Source organism: Ranitomeya variabilis, chromosome 2, assembly GCF_051348905.1.
Source record: "Ranitomeya variabilis isolate aRanVar5 chromosome 2, aRanVar5.hap1, whole genome shotgun sequence".
Classification (NCBI taxonomy): Eukaryota; Metazoa; Chordata; class Amphibia; order Anura; family Dendrobatidae; genus Ranitomeya; species Ranitomeya variabilis.
In genome coordinates this window covers 211277285-211291276 of record NC_135233.1, presented here as the reverse complement: position 1 = coordinate 211291276, position 13992 = coordinate 211277285, and the positions used below count along the sequence as shown (strand labels likewise).

Genomic DNA, 13992 nt, shown 5'->3' with positions numbered 1-13992 from the left:
GTTTACATGTAACTGTAAACGCAATGGAAACTGCTGCGGACCCGCAGCTGCAGAAAAGCTGCCGTTCCGCTGTAAAAAAACGCAACGTGTGCACATAGCCTAAGGACTTCTGCCACATGGATTATTTTAAAGATGAAAGAATAAAATGTTTTTTTAATTGCCAAGTAGGAAAGTTTTGCTGGAATTTACTGTTGTATACTGTAAATATTATTTATTATTATAGCGCCATTTATTCCTTTGCTCTTTACATGTGAGGAGGGGTATACATAATAAAAAGTACAATAATCTTGAACAATACAAGTCACGACTGGTACAGGAGGAGAGAGGACCTTGCCCGCGAGGGCTCACAATCTACAAGGGATACAGTAGGCGAGGATAGAGCTGGTCTTGCAGTGGATCGGTGGTTACTGCAGGTTGTAGGCTTGCCGGAAGAGGTGGGTCTTCAGGTTCCTTTTGAAGGTTCTGATGGTAGGTGAGAGTCTGATATGTTGTGGTAGAGAGTTCCAGAGTAGGGGTGATGTGCGGTAGAAATCTTGTATGCGATTGTGGGAAGAGGAGATAAGAGGGGAGTAGAGAAGGAGATCTTGTGAGGATCGGAGGTTGTGTGCAGGTAAGTACCGGCAGACGAGGTCACAGATGTATGGAGGAGATAGGTTGTGGATGGCTTTGTATGTCATGGTTAGGCTTTTGTACTGGAGTCTCTGGGTAATGGGGAGCCAGTGAAGGGATTGACAGAGGGGAGAGGCCGGGGAATAGCGGGAGGACAGGTGGATTAGTCGGGCAGCTGAGTTTAGAATAGATTGGAGGGGTGCGAGAGTGTTAGAGGGGAGGCCACAGAGCAGGAGGTTGCAGTAGTTGAGATGGGAGATGATGAGGGCATGGACTAGAGTTTTTGCAGATTCTTGGTTTAGGAATGTACGGATCCGGGAAATATTTTTGAGTTGAAGGCGGCAGGAAGTGGAAAGGGCTTGGATATGCGGTTTGAAGTAGAGATCAGTGTCAAGGATTACCCCGAGACAGCGAGCTTGTGGGACTGGGGAGAGTGGGCAGCCGTTTACTGTAATGGATAGGTTCATTGGGGAAGTTGAGTAAAATGAATGGGAAGGTGATGAATTCTGTTTTGTCCTTATTAAGTTTTAGAAATCTAGGGGAGACGAAGCATGTGTATGTATCACATGACAAATGTGTGTGTTGTATTTTATTTTGAATGGGCCGAAAGGGGGGTGATACGAACGTTTATTTATTTATTTATTTTTTTGTAATATTTAAAAAAAAAATTATTTTCACTTTTGGCATTCTTCAATAGTCTCAATAGGAGACTAGAAGCTGCCATAACCTGATCGGCTCAGCTACATACAGGCGATGATCAGATCACCTGTATGTAGCAGAACACCTCACTTGCTATGAGCGCCGACCACCGGTCACAGCAATCCGGCAGTGACAACCATAGAGGTCTCCCGAAGACCTCTGGTTGTCATGCCAACCCATCGGTGACCCGCAGTCACGTGACGGGGGTCACCAATGGGCGGGTTTCCGTCCCGATGGCCAGAAGCGCATGTTAAATGCCGCTGTCCGTTTGGATTCCACTCGCGGCTTTTCCCAGCATGTGTCATTTGTTCAAAACAGCTGACATGTGCCGGGAAAGATGTGGACTCTTCGCCAGAGCCCACATCACTTTTTTTGATACGTTGACCTATTTTGTGTTTTCGTATCATCAAATCAAGGCTTCTCGGGGGAATATTCTGTAAGCAATTGTGTTATCAATAACTGTCCATACACATTAATAGCCTAGCCGATTGATGAACTGGACGGCGATGGGCTGAGCCCTCAGGCAGACAACAGGTTAACCCTAGCCCTTTTGCTGATTTTGCTGGACGTGCATTTTTTCATGTTTTTTATTTTTTTTTCTCCCCAAAGCCTCCTTCGGTCATGCACAGAATTAATAACACCACCTATAATAGACTCTCATTGCCCAGCACACGTAGGACAAAGCCATCGGCCGGGTACACGGTTTTAGTGGTGATGTACGAGCCTCTGTAAGGGTAATGATCCTAAACCGCCGCGATCTCCTGGAACAGCAGTATCTGTCATATTCAGTGGGATTACCACGCTCATTGATTTGTGTCTGTAAATCTGCAGTCCCTACCCTTTAAATTTGATCTCTAATTGGGCCTCCTTAAATGGTTCAGGCCCGGCTAGTGTGTATATCCTCGGAGCGCTGTCACCGGCAGCGTCTTCTCCTCCCATTATACATTCTGCAGATTTGATGGAATCAGCAGGACTCCTCATTTGAAACAGTTTAATCGTCTCTTCTATCCTCGCGTTAAACCATTGAGGTGGTCAAGCGATGCACACAAATCATCTTAAATGGAGAATATAGCTCTCTCTGTGACCCAGCTAAATAGATAGCGCTATGCAAAACAAGTTAAAAAGTAATAAATGCCAGAGGAATCTTTTAATTGGAATAAAAAATTAGACACAACTTTATTTCCTCGCCATTGCAGCTGCATTCCTGTACATGGCCCTGGCAGCTGCCGGAGCGCTTGGATTATATTTTGTTATCTTTTTTATTTTTGCAAAAGGATTAGTCAGCCTGGAAATACATTCTCTTGATGATGCTGAATTGCTTTTATCCCCTCCCTTCCTGACTTATACATAAGGAATATATGTAGGGTGTTTGGCTGCAGCTTGGGTTTGATGTCCCCTCGCAGGTTCTGATGTCCCCTCGCAGGTTCTGATGTCCCCTCGCAGGGTCTGATGGCTCCTCGCAGGGTCTGATGGCTCCTCGCAGGGTCTGATGGCTCCTCGCAGGGTCTGATGGCTCCTCGCAGGGTCTGATGGCTCCTCGCAGGGTCTGATGGCTCCTCGCAGGGTCTGATGTCTCCTCGCAGGGTCTGATGTCTCCTCGCAGGGTCTGATGTCTCCTCGCAGGGTCTGATGTCTCCTCGCAGGGTCTGATGTCTCCTCGCAGGGTCTGATGTCTCCTCGCAGGGTCTGATGTCTCCTCGCAGGGTCTGATGTCTCCTCGCAGGGTCTGATGTCTCCTCGCAGGGTCTGCTGTCCCCCTGCACAGTATTATATCCCCTGAAAGTCCCCTTGCACACTATTATATCCCCACAAAGTCCCCTTGCACAGTATTATATCCCCACAAAGTCCCCCTGCACAGTATTGTTTCCCCACAAAGTCCCCCTGCACAGTATTGTTTCCCCACAAAGTCCCCTTGCACAGTATTATATCCCCTGAAAGTCCCCTTGCACACTATTATATCCCCACAAAGTCCCCTTGCACAGTATTATATCCCCTGAAAGTCCCCCTGCACAGTATTATATCCCCACAAAGTCCCCTTGCACAGTATTATATCCCCACAAAGTCCCCCTGCACAGTATTGTTTCCCCACAAAGTCCCCCTGCACAGTATTGTTTCCCCACAAAGTCCCCTTGCACAGTATTATATCCCCTGAAAGTCCCCTTGCACACTATTATATCCCCACAAAGTCCCCTTGCACAGTATTATATCCCCTGAAAGTCCCCCTGCACAGTATTATATCCCCACAAAGTCCCCTTGCACAGTATTATATCCCCACAAAGTCCCCCTGCACAGTATTGTTTCCCCACAAAGTCCCCTTGCACAGTATTATATCCCCTGAAAGTCCCCCTGCACAGTATTATATCCCCACAAAGTCCCCTTGCACAGTATTATATCCCCACAAAGTCCCCCTGCACAGTATTGTTTCCCCACAAAGTCCCCTTGCACAGTATTATATCCCCACAAAGTCTCTTTGCACAGTATTATATCAGTACAGTGCTAAGTGCACACGTTGCAGAATTGCCACTGAAATTTCCGCAGCAATTCCGCAACTCCTGCCGCAGGTATATCGCATGTGGAATTGGCATGCGTATTCCCGCTAAACACTAGTGTTTTGCAAGCGTAATTAGCTTGCAGAATGCTAGCGTTTTCCAAGCGATCTGTAGCATCGCTTGGAAAACTGACAGGTTGGTCACACTTGTCGAGCATAGTGTTTGACAAGTGTGACCAACTTTTTACTATTGATGCTGCCTATGCAGCATCAGTAGTAAAAAGATCGAATGTTAAAAATAATTAAAAAATAAAAAATCGTGATATTCTCACCTTCCGGCGGTTCCCGCTCCTCGCGATGCTCTCGTTCCCAGTAATGCATTGCGAGAATGACCTGTGATGACGTAGCGGTATTGCGAGACCGCTACGTCATCACAGGTCATTGCCGCAGGGCATTACTGGGAACGGGAGCATCGCGAGGAGCGGGAAGACTGCCGGGGCCGCCGGAAGGTGACTATCACGTATTTTTTAATTCTTTTTTTTTTTTTTTTTTTAACAATTATGGTTCCCAGGGCCTGGAGGAGAGTCTCCTCTCCTCCACCCTGGGTACCAACCGCACATGATCCGCTTCCTTCCCGCATGGTGGGCATAGCCACATGCGGAAAGTAAGCGGATCAATGCATACCTATGTGTGCGGAATCACCGCGATTCCCCACAAAGAATGAACATGCTGCGTTATTTTCCGCCACGTAGTGACACCATAGTGACACAGTCTCCGTGGGGGGAGAGGGAGCTGACGGATCACAGTTCCATCATGGTTTTCACTGTTTTTTTTTATTCTCGTGATGTGGATACTGGTGAGACACTGAACTGTGAGCGGGTGCCGCTGTATCCAGCCGTTGTCACTTTTTGCCACACGTTGCCCAGTTCTGCACAACGGGAGAAAGTTTAGAATTTGACCTCCTGCAGGTCTTAACTATATGATTTTCTTTATCTCCTCTTCTTGTTTCTTGACTCATTATTCAGTGTATATTTAGCTATTTACAGTCGTGGCCAAAAGTTTTGACCTCACAAAACATTTCATAAGTTTTTAAACTTTTGTTCACAAAAGTTTATGTAAAGGCTCCATATTGCCAGTGTTGAGTCTTACTTTTCAAGACTTCTGCCCCTCTCCCTGACAGCTGGATCTCCTCTTCTGGCCCCGATCCTGACTGATGACAGCTCATTCTTGCCTAATCAGTGCTTGGAGTTTCACAATTTCTGCGTTTTTTGTTATTCCACCCACTTTTTGATGATTGATCGCAGGATTGAGATCTGGAAAAACATAAAGCGTCAAACTTTGTGAAAGCTCAAATTTGCCGATTTCAACTTTTCGGCCGTGACTGTCCACTTAGTCACAATGGCAGCAGACTTAAAGGGAATTTGTCGGCAGAATTTCACACCCCAAACTATTTATATGAGCATGAAGCTCTTTCAAAGACAAGTCCAGCAATACCATTACATGGCCAGTCCGATCCTCCTTTACTGAGAAATCAGCGTTTCAATTGATATGCAAATGATACCGAAGAGCTATGGTAGATCTGAAGCCTCTGTCACTCCAGCTCTATTCCCCGCCTCCTGCTGCTTGACTGACAGCTCGTTTGCCTTAATTCACACAACATAGAGTCTTTTTTGGATTACTGGGCTACCCATTTAAGTATTTCATGTCTCATTAGTTTTTCTTTAAAGGCTCAGCTCCCATCATTTCTGTCAGTCAAGTGCTTTATTATCCTGCCTGCTATGTTATATACAGAAAATGATAGTATTGGGTCATGTGCTTGTGCTTAGAATAAAAAGTTTAACACCCAGTAATGCGATGAATTATTTTTGCAGGCTCGGGGTCTTTGGCAGCAATGGCAGTATTTGAGGACCGCTATAAACCAGACTTGGAGGTGAGCGACCTTGTATTAGATTTCAATACATCTGTCTGTTAAGGTGAACAATGGTCCTATCCTCTGGTGTCAATGGGTCACATTGACTCAAGTCGAAATCAATACTTCCACCTTAATCACCAGCATATTATTGACTTCGAGGTATATATGTGTGTGTCTGTCAAGATATTTATGATGTAAGTATGTAATATATATGGTATAGTCCACATAACATGTGTCTTGGAAGAACCGCTGGTCGATTAATTATTGTGCAAAGTTGTCAATGAGATGAACGCAACAACTTTGTAACCAGGTACACAATATAATGAAGCCTATGTTAAGGAGCATCAAAGCATTTTCTGTATCTTTCTTTCCTTTTGGATATATATATATATATATATATATATATATATATATATATAATCTTTATTTTTATATAGCGCTAACATATTCCGCAGCGCTTTACAGCTTTGCACACGTTATCATCGCTGTCCCCAATGGGGCTCACAATCTAAATTCCCTATCAGTAGGTCTTTGGAATGTGGGAGGAAACCGGAGTGCCCGGAGGAAACCCACGCAAACACGGAGAGAACATACAATCTCTCTCTCTCTCTCTCTTTATGTATATATACATACCATATATATTTTATATAATTTTTACATAATATATTTATTCTAAATATGAACACTTATAGTATTTTCACACCACTTGGGTTTGTATAGCTTGTAATTTCATTCTATACAAGCCCAAGTGGTGCCAAAACCCTGGAGGAGTTAATCTTTGAATCCCTGATATACTAGGGTGGAACAAGTTGGCTAAAATAGTGTTTCCCTGGTGGTCTAGTGTAGTGTAACTCTCCTTGGTGGCCGAATGCAGCATTTCAGCATATTTCCTTTTTTATGCCATTTTTTTAGGCTGTTACTAAAGAATGATGTAGAGGCTGTTGTGTAGGCCGTTTTTGGGTTGCCTGCTATGTTGAGTCCTTCTTCCTCTCTGATAAATTCTAATACAGGCTATATTTATCCATGATGCCTTTGGCTTTGCAGAGATGCTGGTTTCTAGTGCTAGATTAGCTGTAGACTCTGTGTATTCTATTTGATTAGCCTCAGCTTATTTCCACAGCCTCCTGCTTGTGATAGGTTTCTCTGTGTCCGCTCTTACAAGCAGAAGGCAGCGATACACTGGAGACTCTGCACACAGCACTCACAGATGGTACCAGAGGGCAGGAGGTCTCTCAGCACTCAAACTATTTGAAAACCACAATTTTCAGTCTTGTGTAAAAGCGGCACGCTGTTAAAGCATGTTGGAAGTTCTAGTTCCAGAATAGTTGGTGTGCCATAGATACTGAATCCCTGTTATGGCAGTTATGGCTGGTATTGCAATTCAGCCCCTTTAAAGCGTATATATCTGAGCTGCTGGATCTACGGTTCAGGGTGGTGTTGTTTCTGAAAGAAAACAGTCATGTTTTTCTAATCCTGGACAACCCCTTTAATTGAACTGTCAGGGGTGCAGAGCTGCAATACCAAACCACAACCTATAGGCAAGAGTGGCGCAGGTTTCAGGGACCAAAGAGCTCCTCTTTAAGGAGTGTTATTTGGCACTGGCAGGTAAATATGAAGAGATGGCACGCGGTTATCCTTCTTGTGACGGCGCTGTCCTCCGAGTTGCGGTCAGCACAATTAATAGCGGACCCTGTTCGATTTGGCAGCAGAGGATTCCAATGATATTATTGCAGATCTGCCTGGCCCAGACCCCGTCTTGTATTGACCACATAAATTAGCAGTCTTTTGGGCAATTGTTAGCGCTCAGTTAAGTCACATCATGAAGACAAGCTGTCACACATCCTGGAAGCAGTCGATACGGATCAATATCTCAATGCCTCCCGTGTAAAGGTTGCAGGGGGACTGCGCAGTAATGGGCAGCGCGAAGCCGGCATTACTCCTATTGTTCCCCTTTAGAAAGCTGCTGGATGTTGATCTTGTACGACACAGCTGAGCAGTGCTGGAACCAAGCCCCCAACAGGACGGGGCTGGCGTCGTGCCTGTGCGGGGGGACAATCTCGGGATTCCTGGGTTATAAATTATAAAGAGCTTGGATCGGGGGTTGGGCAGGTTTCTCATTAACTGATATACTGCCACTTGGTGGGCTTGTGTCCTGTAAACTGCCCCCCTGAATATGTAGCCTGATCCCTCCGAAAACCGCAGTCTGGTGTAGAGCCTCATTCACACTACGTGTGCTGCTAACGCTGCTTTCTGCCATCTGCACAGGTTCTTCTGAGCACATTACGATGCAATAATATAGAGGCCCCTGAAGAAGCCGCTGCACTTTGGGTTTCCTTTCCCCACCCATTCAGTATAAGGTATTGCTTAAAGGAGTTTTCAGAGATTACAGGGAATGGGGCCAGGAGGAAAAAGCCAGATAAATCTCCTACGTTCATGGTAGCAATGATGTCAGTGATGGGCTGCAGCGGTCACGTGCAATGTATACACCATGGCTGCTGCACAGTAACTAAGGACTGATGGGGAGCACCGTAATGCGTGTACAAGGGGTTTTCAGAGATTAATAGAAATCGGGTCACGGGGGAAAAACAAGGCCGCAAATAAGAGCCATTACTTAGCCAGCTCAGTCTCCTTAATCGCTTCAGCACTAGGGCATGCAGTGTGAAGTCAGTGATGGGCAGCAGCGGTCACGTAAAATGTATACACCATTGGCTGCAGCACAGTAATTAAAGACTGATGGGGAGCACCATAGTGCATGTTAAAGAGTTCAGAAATTAGAAGAAATTGGGCCACGGGGGAAAAAAAGCTCAAATAATTCCTGAAACAGCGCCACTCTTACCCACTGGCTGTGGCGAGTATTGCAGCTGCGCTCCATGGTTTTCACGTGCTGGCTGCTATATGGGGGGCTACATGGAGTATTATTACATTGTTTTTGGGGGGTTTCTCCCTGAAATACACATTAGATGGTTGTTTGGACTTTAGAAGTGCTTTGCTTGTAGCGGAGATTAGGTGTCTGACCGCGCTCCCTGTGATATCAGAGGGGCACAGTGGGGCCTGGTGGAAATCTATGGGGGCAGTATAACGCTGGGCAGTATGGCTGCATCCTGAAAAAGAAGTCTGAGCGTGAGACCAAACTGCGAGTGATCACACGGAACCTGCTTTTCTCATGGTGCTGTATATGAGCCAGCACTCAGGCCTCTGCGCCATGTGTCACGTTCTGCCCGGCCATGGTGCCGGCGGTATTAATCATGTATCGGCCATGGGACCACACACCGTCGCTGTGCGCAGATCTCCTGCTATAACGTGTGCAGTCAGGTTACTATTGCTGATTAATGGATCTGCCATATCAAGGCCGCAGCATTTGTGCACATCTGTCAGGGAATGGATCCGGATGGCAGAAGACCAGCGTTCTGCTCCACGTGTGAGACCACAGCTAATTGAATTCAGTGTGCTGTATATGAAGCTGACGGGAGAGAGTAGCCGTGTGATCGGCACGCTATTGATCCCGCCTACAGTTAATTGCCGATTATTAGACCCCTACTTACTATTCTTCACATGGACATTAGCACCAATACACCGACTCCTTCCCAACTTGTACAGAAGCGTTATCTGAGCCTGCTCTAATATGGGAAAAATCATAGTGCTGTGAGAGGGAGGAGGTGAGCTGTGATATCACCTACTGTGAATGGTAGATCCTGTGTTATCTACTGTATATAGAGGTGTTATCAGTCATTGTACAGGAGGAGAGCTGTGACATCGCCTATTGTGAATGGTGGATCCTGTGTTATCTCCTGTATATAGAGGTGTTATCAGTCATTGTACAGGAGGAGAGCTGTGACATCGCCTATTGTGAATGGTGGATCCTGTGTTATCTCCTGTATATAGAGGTGTTATCAGTCATTGTACAGGAGGAGGTGAGCTGTGACTTCACCTACTGTGAAAGGTGGACCTGTGTTATCTACCGTATATAGAGGTGTTATCAGTCATTGTACAGGAGGAGGAGGTGATCTGTGACATCAGCTATTGTGAATGGTGGATCCTGTGTTATCTACTGTATATAGAGGTGATATCAGTCATTGAGGAGGAGGAGTTGATCTGTGACATCAGCTATTGTGAATGGTGGATCCTGCGTTATCTACTGTATATAGAGGTGTTATCAGTCATTGTACAGGAGGAGGAGGAGGTGAGCTGTGACATCAACTATTGTGAATGGTGGATCCTGTGTTATCTACTGTATATAGAGGTGTTATCAGTCATTGTACAGGAGGAGGAGGTGAGCTGTGACATTACCTATTGTGAATGGTGGGTCCTGTGTTATCTACTGTATATAGAGGTGTTATCAGTCATTGTACAGGAGGAGGAAGTGAGCTATGACATCACCTATTGTGAATGGTGGATCCGGTATTATCTACTGTATATAGAGGTGTTATCAGTCATTGTACAGGAGGAGGACGAGGTGAGCTGTGATATCACCTATTGTGAATGGTGGATGCTGTGATAACTACTGTATATAGAGGTGTTATCAGTAATTGTATAGGAGGAGGAGGTGAGCTGTGACATCACCTATTGTGAATGGTAGATTCTGTGTTGTCTACTGTATATAGAGGTGTTATCAGACATTGTACAGGAGGAGGAGGTGAGCTGTGACATCATCTATTGTGAATGGTGGATCCTGTTATCTACTGTATATAGAGGTGTTATCAGTCATTGTACAGGAGGAGGAGGTGAGCTGTGACATCACCTATTGTGAATGGTGGATCCTGTGTTATCTCCTGTATATAGCGGTGTTATCAGTCATTGTACAGGAGGAGGAGGTGAGCTGTGACATCATCTATTGTGAATGGTGGATCCTGTTATCTACTGTATATAGAGGTGTTATCAGTCATTGTACAGGAGGAGGAGGTGAGCTGTGACATCACCTATTGTGAATGGTGGATCCTGTGTTATCTCCTGTATATAGCGGTGTTATCAGTCATTGTACAGGAGGAGGAGGTGAGCTGTGACATCACCCATTGTGAATGGTGAATCCTGTGTTATCTACTGTATATAGAGGGTTATCAGACATTGTACAGGAGAAGGAGGAGGAGGAGGTAAGCTGTGACATCACCTATCGTGAATGGTGGATCCGGCGTTATCTACTGTATATAGAGGTGTTATCAGACATTGTACAGGAGGAGGAGGTGAGCTGTGACATCATATATTGTGAATGGTGGATCCTGTGTTATCTACTGTATACAGAGGTGTTATCAGTCATTGTACAGGAGGAGGAGGTGGTGAGCTGTGACATCGTCTATTGTGAATGGTGGATCCGGTGTTATCTACTATATATAGAGGTGTTATCAGTAATTGTATAGGAGGAGGAGGTGAGCTGTGACATCACCTATTGTGAATGGTAGATTCTGTGTTGTCTACTGTATATAGAGGTGTTATCAGACATTGTACAGGAGGAGGAGGAGGTAAGCTGTGACATCACCTATTGTGATTGGTGGATCCGGCGTTATCTACTGTATATAGAGGTGTTATCAGTCATTGTACAGGAGGAGGAGGAGGTGAGCTGTGACATCACCTATTGTGAATGGTGGATCCTGTGTTATCTCCTGTATATAGCGGTGTTATCAGTCATTGTACAGGAGGAGGAGGTGAGCTGTGACATCATCTATTGTGAATGGTGGATCCTGTTTTCTACTGTATATAGAGGTGTTATCAGTCATTGTACAGGAGGAGGAGGTGAGCTGTGACATCACCCATTGTGAATGGTGAATCCTGTGTTATCTACTGTATATAGAGGTGTTATCAGACATTGTACAGGAGAAGGAGGAGGAGGTAAGCTGTGACATCACCTATCGTGAATGGTGGATCCGGCGTTATCTACTGTATATAGAGGTGTTATCAGACATTGTACAGGAGGAGGAGGTGAGCTGTGACATCATATATTGTGAATGGTGGATCCTGTGTTATCTACTGTATACAGAGGTGTTATCAGTCATTGTACAGGAGGAGGAGGTGGTGAGCTGTGACATCGTCTATTGTGAATGGTGGATCCGGTGTTATCTACTATATATAGAGGTGTTATCAGTAATTGTATAGGAGGAGGAGGTGAGCTGTGACATCACCTATTGTGAATGGTAGATTCTGTGTTGTCTACTGTATATAGAGGTGTTATCAGACATTGTACAGGAGGAAGAGGAGGTAAGCTGTGACATCACCTATTGTGATTGGTGGATCCGGCGTTATCTACTGTATATAGAGGTGTTATCAGTCATTGTACAGGAGGAGGAGGAGGTGAGCTGTGACATCACCTAGTGTGAATGTGGACCCCGTGTTATCGACTGTATATAGCGGTGTTATCAGTCATTCTACAGGAGGAGGAGGTGAGCTGTGACATCACCTATTGTAAATGGTGGATCCTGTGTTATGTACTGTATATAGAGGTGTTATCAGTCATTGTACAGGAGGAGGACGAGGTGAGCTGTGACATCACCTATTGTGAATGGTGGATCCTGTGTTATCTACTGTATATAGTGGTGTCATCAGTCATTGTACAGGAGGAGGAGGTGAGCTGAGACATCGCCTATTGTGAATGGAGGATCCTGTGTTATCTCCTGTTTATACAGGTCTTATCAGTCATTGTGCAGGAGGAGGAGGTAAGCTGTGATATCACCTATTGTGAATGGTGGATCCTGTGTTATCTCCTGTATATAGCGGTGTTATCAGTCATTGTACAGGAGGAGGAGGTGAGCTGTGACATCATCTATTGTGAATGGTGGATCCTGTTATCTACTGTATATAGAGGTGTTATCAGTCATTGTACAGGAGGAGGAGGTGAGCTGTGACATCTATTGTGAATGGTGGATCCTGTTATCTACTGTATATAGAGGTGTTATCAGTCATTGTACAGGAGGAGGAGGTGAGCTGTGACATCATCTATTGTGAATGGTGGATCCTGTTATCTACTGTATATAGATGTGTTATCAGTCATTGTACAGGAGGAGGAGGTGAGCTGTGACATCATCTATTGTGAATGGTGGATCCTGTTATCTACTGTATATAGCGGTGTTATCAGTCATTGTACAGGAGGAAGAGGTGAGCTGTGACATCTATTGTGAATGGTGGATCCAGTTATCTACTGTATATAGAGGTGTTATCAGTCATTGTACAGGAGGAGGAGGTGAGCTGTGACATCACCCATTGTGAATGGTGAATCCTGTTATCTACTGTATATAGGTGTTTTCAGTCATTGTGCAGGAGGAGGAGGTGAGCTGTGACATCACCTATTGTGAATGGTAGATCCTGTGTTATCTACTGTATATAGAGGTGTTATCAGACATTGTACAGGAGGAGGAGGAGGTAAGCTGTGACATCACCTATCGTGAATGGTGGATCCGGCGTTATCTACTGTATATAGAGGTGTTATCAGACATTGTACAGGAGGAGGAGGTGAGCTGTGACATCACCTATTGTGAATGGTGGATCCTGTGTTATCTACTGTATACAGAGGTGTTATCAGTCATTGTACAGGAGGAGGAGGTGGTAAACTGTGACATCGTCTATTGTGAATGGTGGATCCGGTGTTATCTACTATATATAGAGGTGTTATCAGTAATTGTATAGGAGGAGGAGGTGAGCTGTGACATCACCTATTGTGAATGGTAGATTCTGTGTTATCTACTGTATATAGAGGTGTTATCAGACATTGTACAGGAGGAGGAGGAGGTAAGCTGTGACATCACCTATCGTGAATGGTGGATCCGGCGTTATCTACTGTATATAGAGGTTTTATCAGACATTGTACAGGAGGAGGAGGTGAGCTGTGACATCACATATTGTGAATGGTGGATCCTGTGTTATCTACTGTATATAGAGGTGTTATCAGTCATTTTACAGGAGGAGGTGAGCTGCGACATCACCTATTGTGATTGGTGGATCCTGTTATCTACTGTATATAGAGGTGTTTTCAGTCATTGTACAGGAGGAGGAGGTGAGCTGTGATATCACCTATTGTGTTTGGTGAATCCTGTTATCTACTGTATATAGAGGTGTTTTCAGTCATTGTACAGGAGGAGGAGGAGGTGAGCTGTGACATCACCTATTGTGAATGGTGGATGCTTTGATAACTACTGTAAACAGAGGTGCTATCAGTCATTATACTAGAGCAGGAGGTGAGCTGTGACATCACCTATTGTGAATGGTGGATGCTGTGATACCTACTGTATACAGAGGTGTTATCAGTCATTGTACAGGAGGAAGAGGTGAGATGTGACATCACCTATTGTGAATGGTGGATCCT

The 13992-nt window shown here is 45.0% G+C and overlaps 1 protein-coding gene across 1 annotated transcript in view; it reads left to right on the top strand.

Annotated features, from left to right (window-relative positions):
- Window positions 1-13992, top strand: part of PSMB7 (proteasome 20S subunit beta 7) — a 71965-nt gene that overhangs the window by 43999 nt on the left and 13974 nt on the right. The window contains exon 6 of the mRNA XM_077283556.1: window positions 5668-5726. Coding sequence (XP_077139671.1) covers window positions 5668-5726 — 59 coding nt within the window. The remainder of the gene's footprint in view (window positions 1-5667; window positions 5727-13992) is intronic.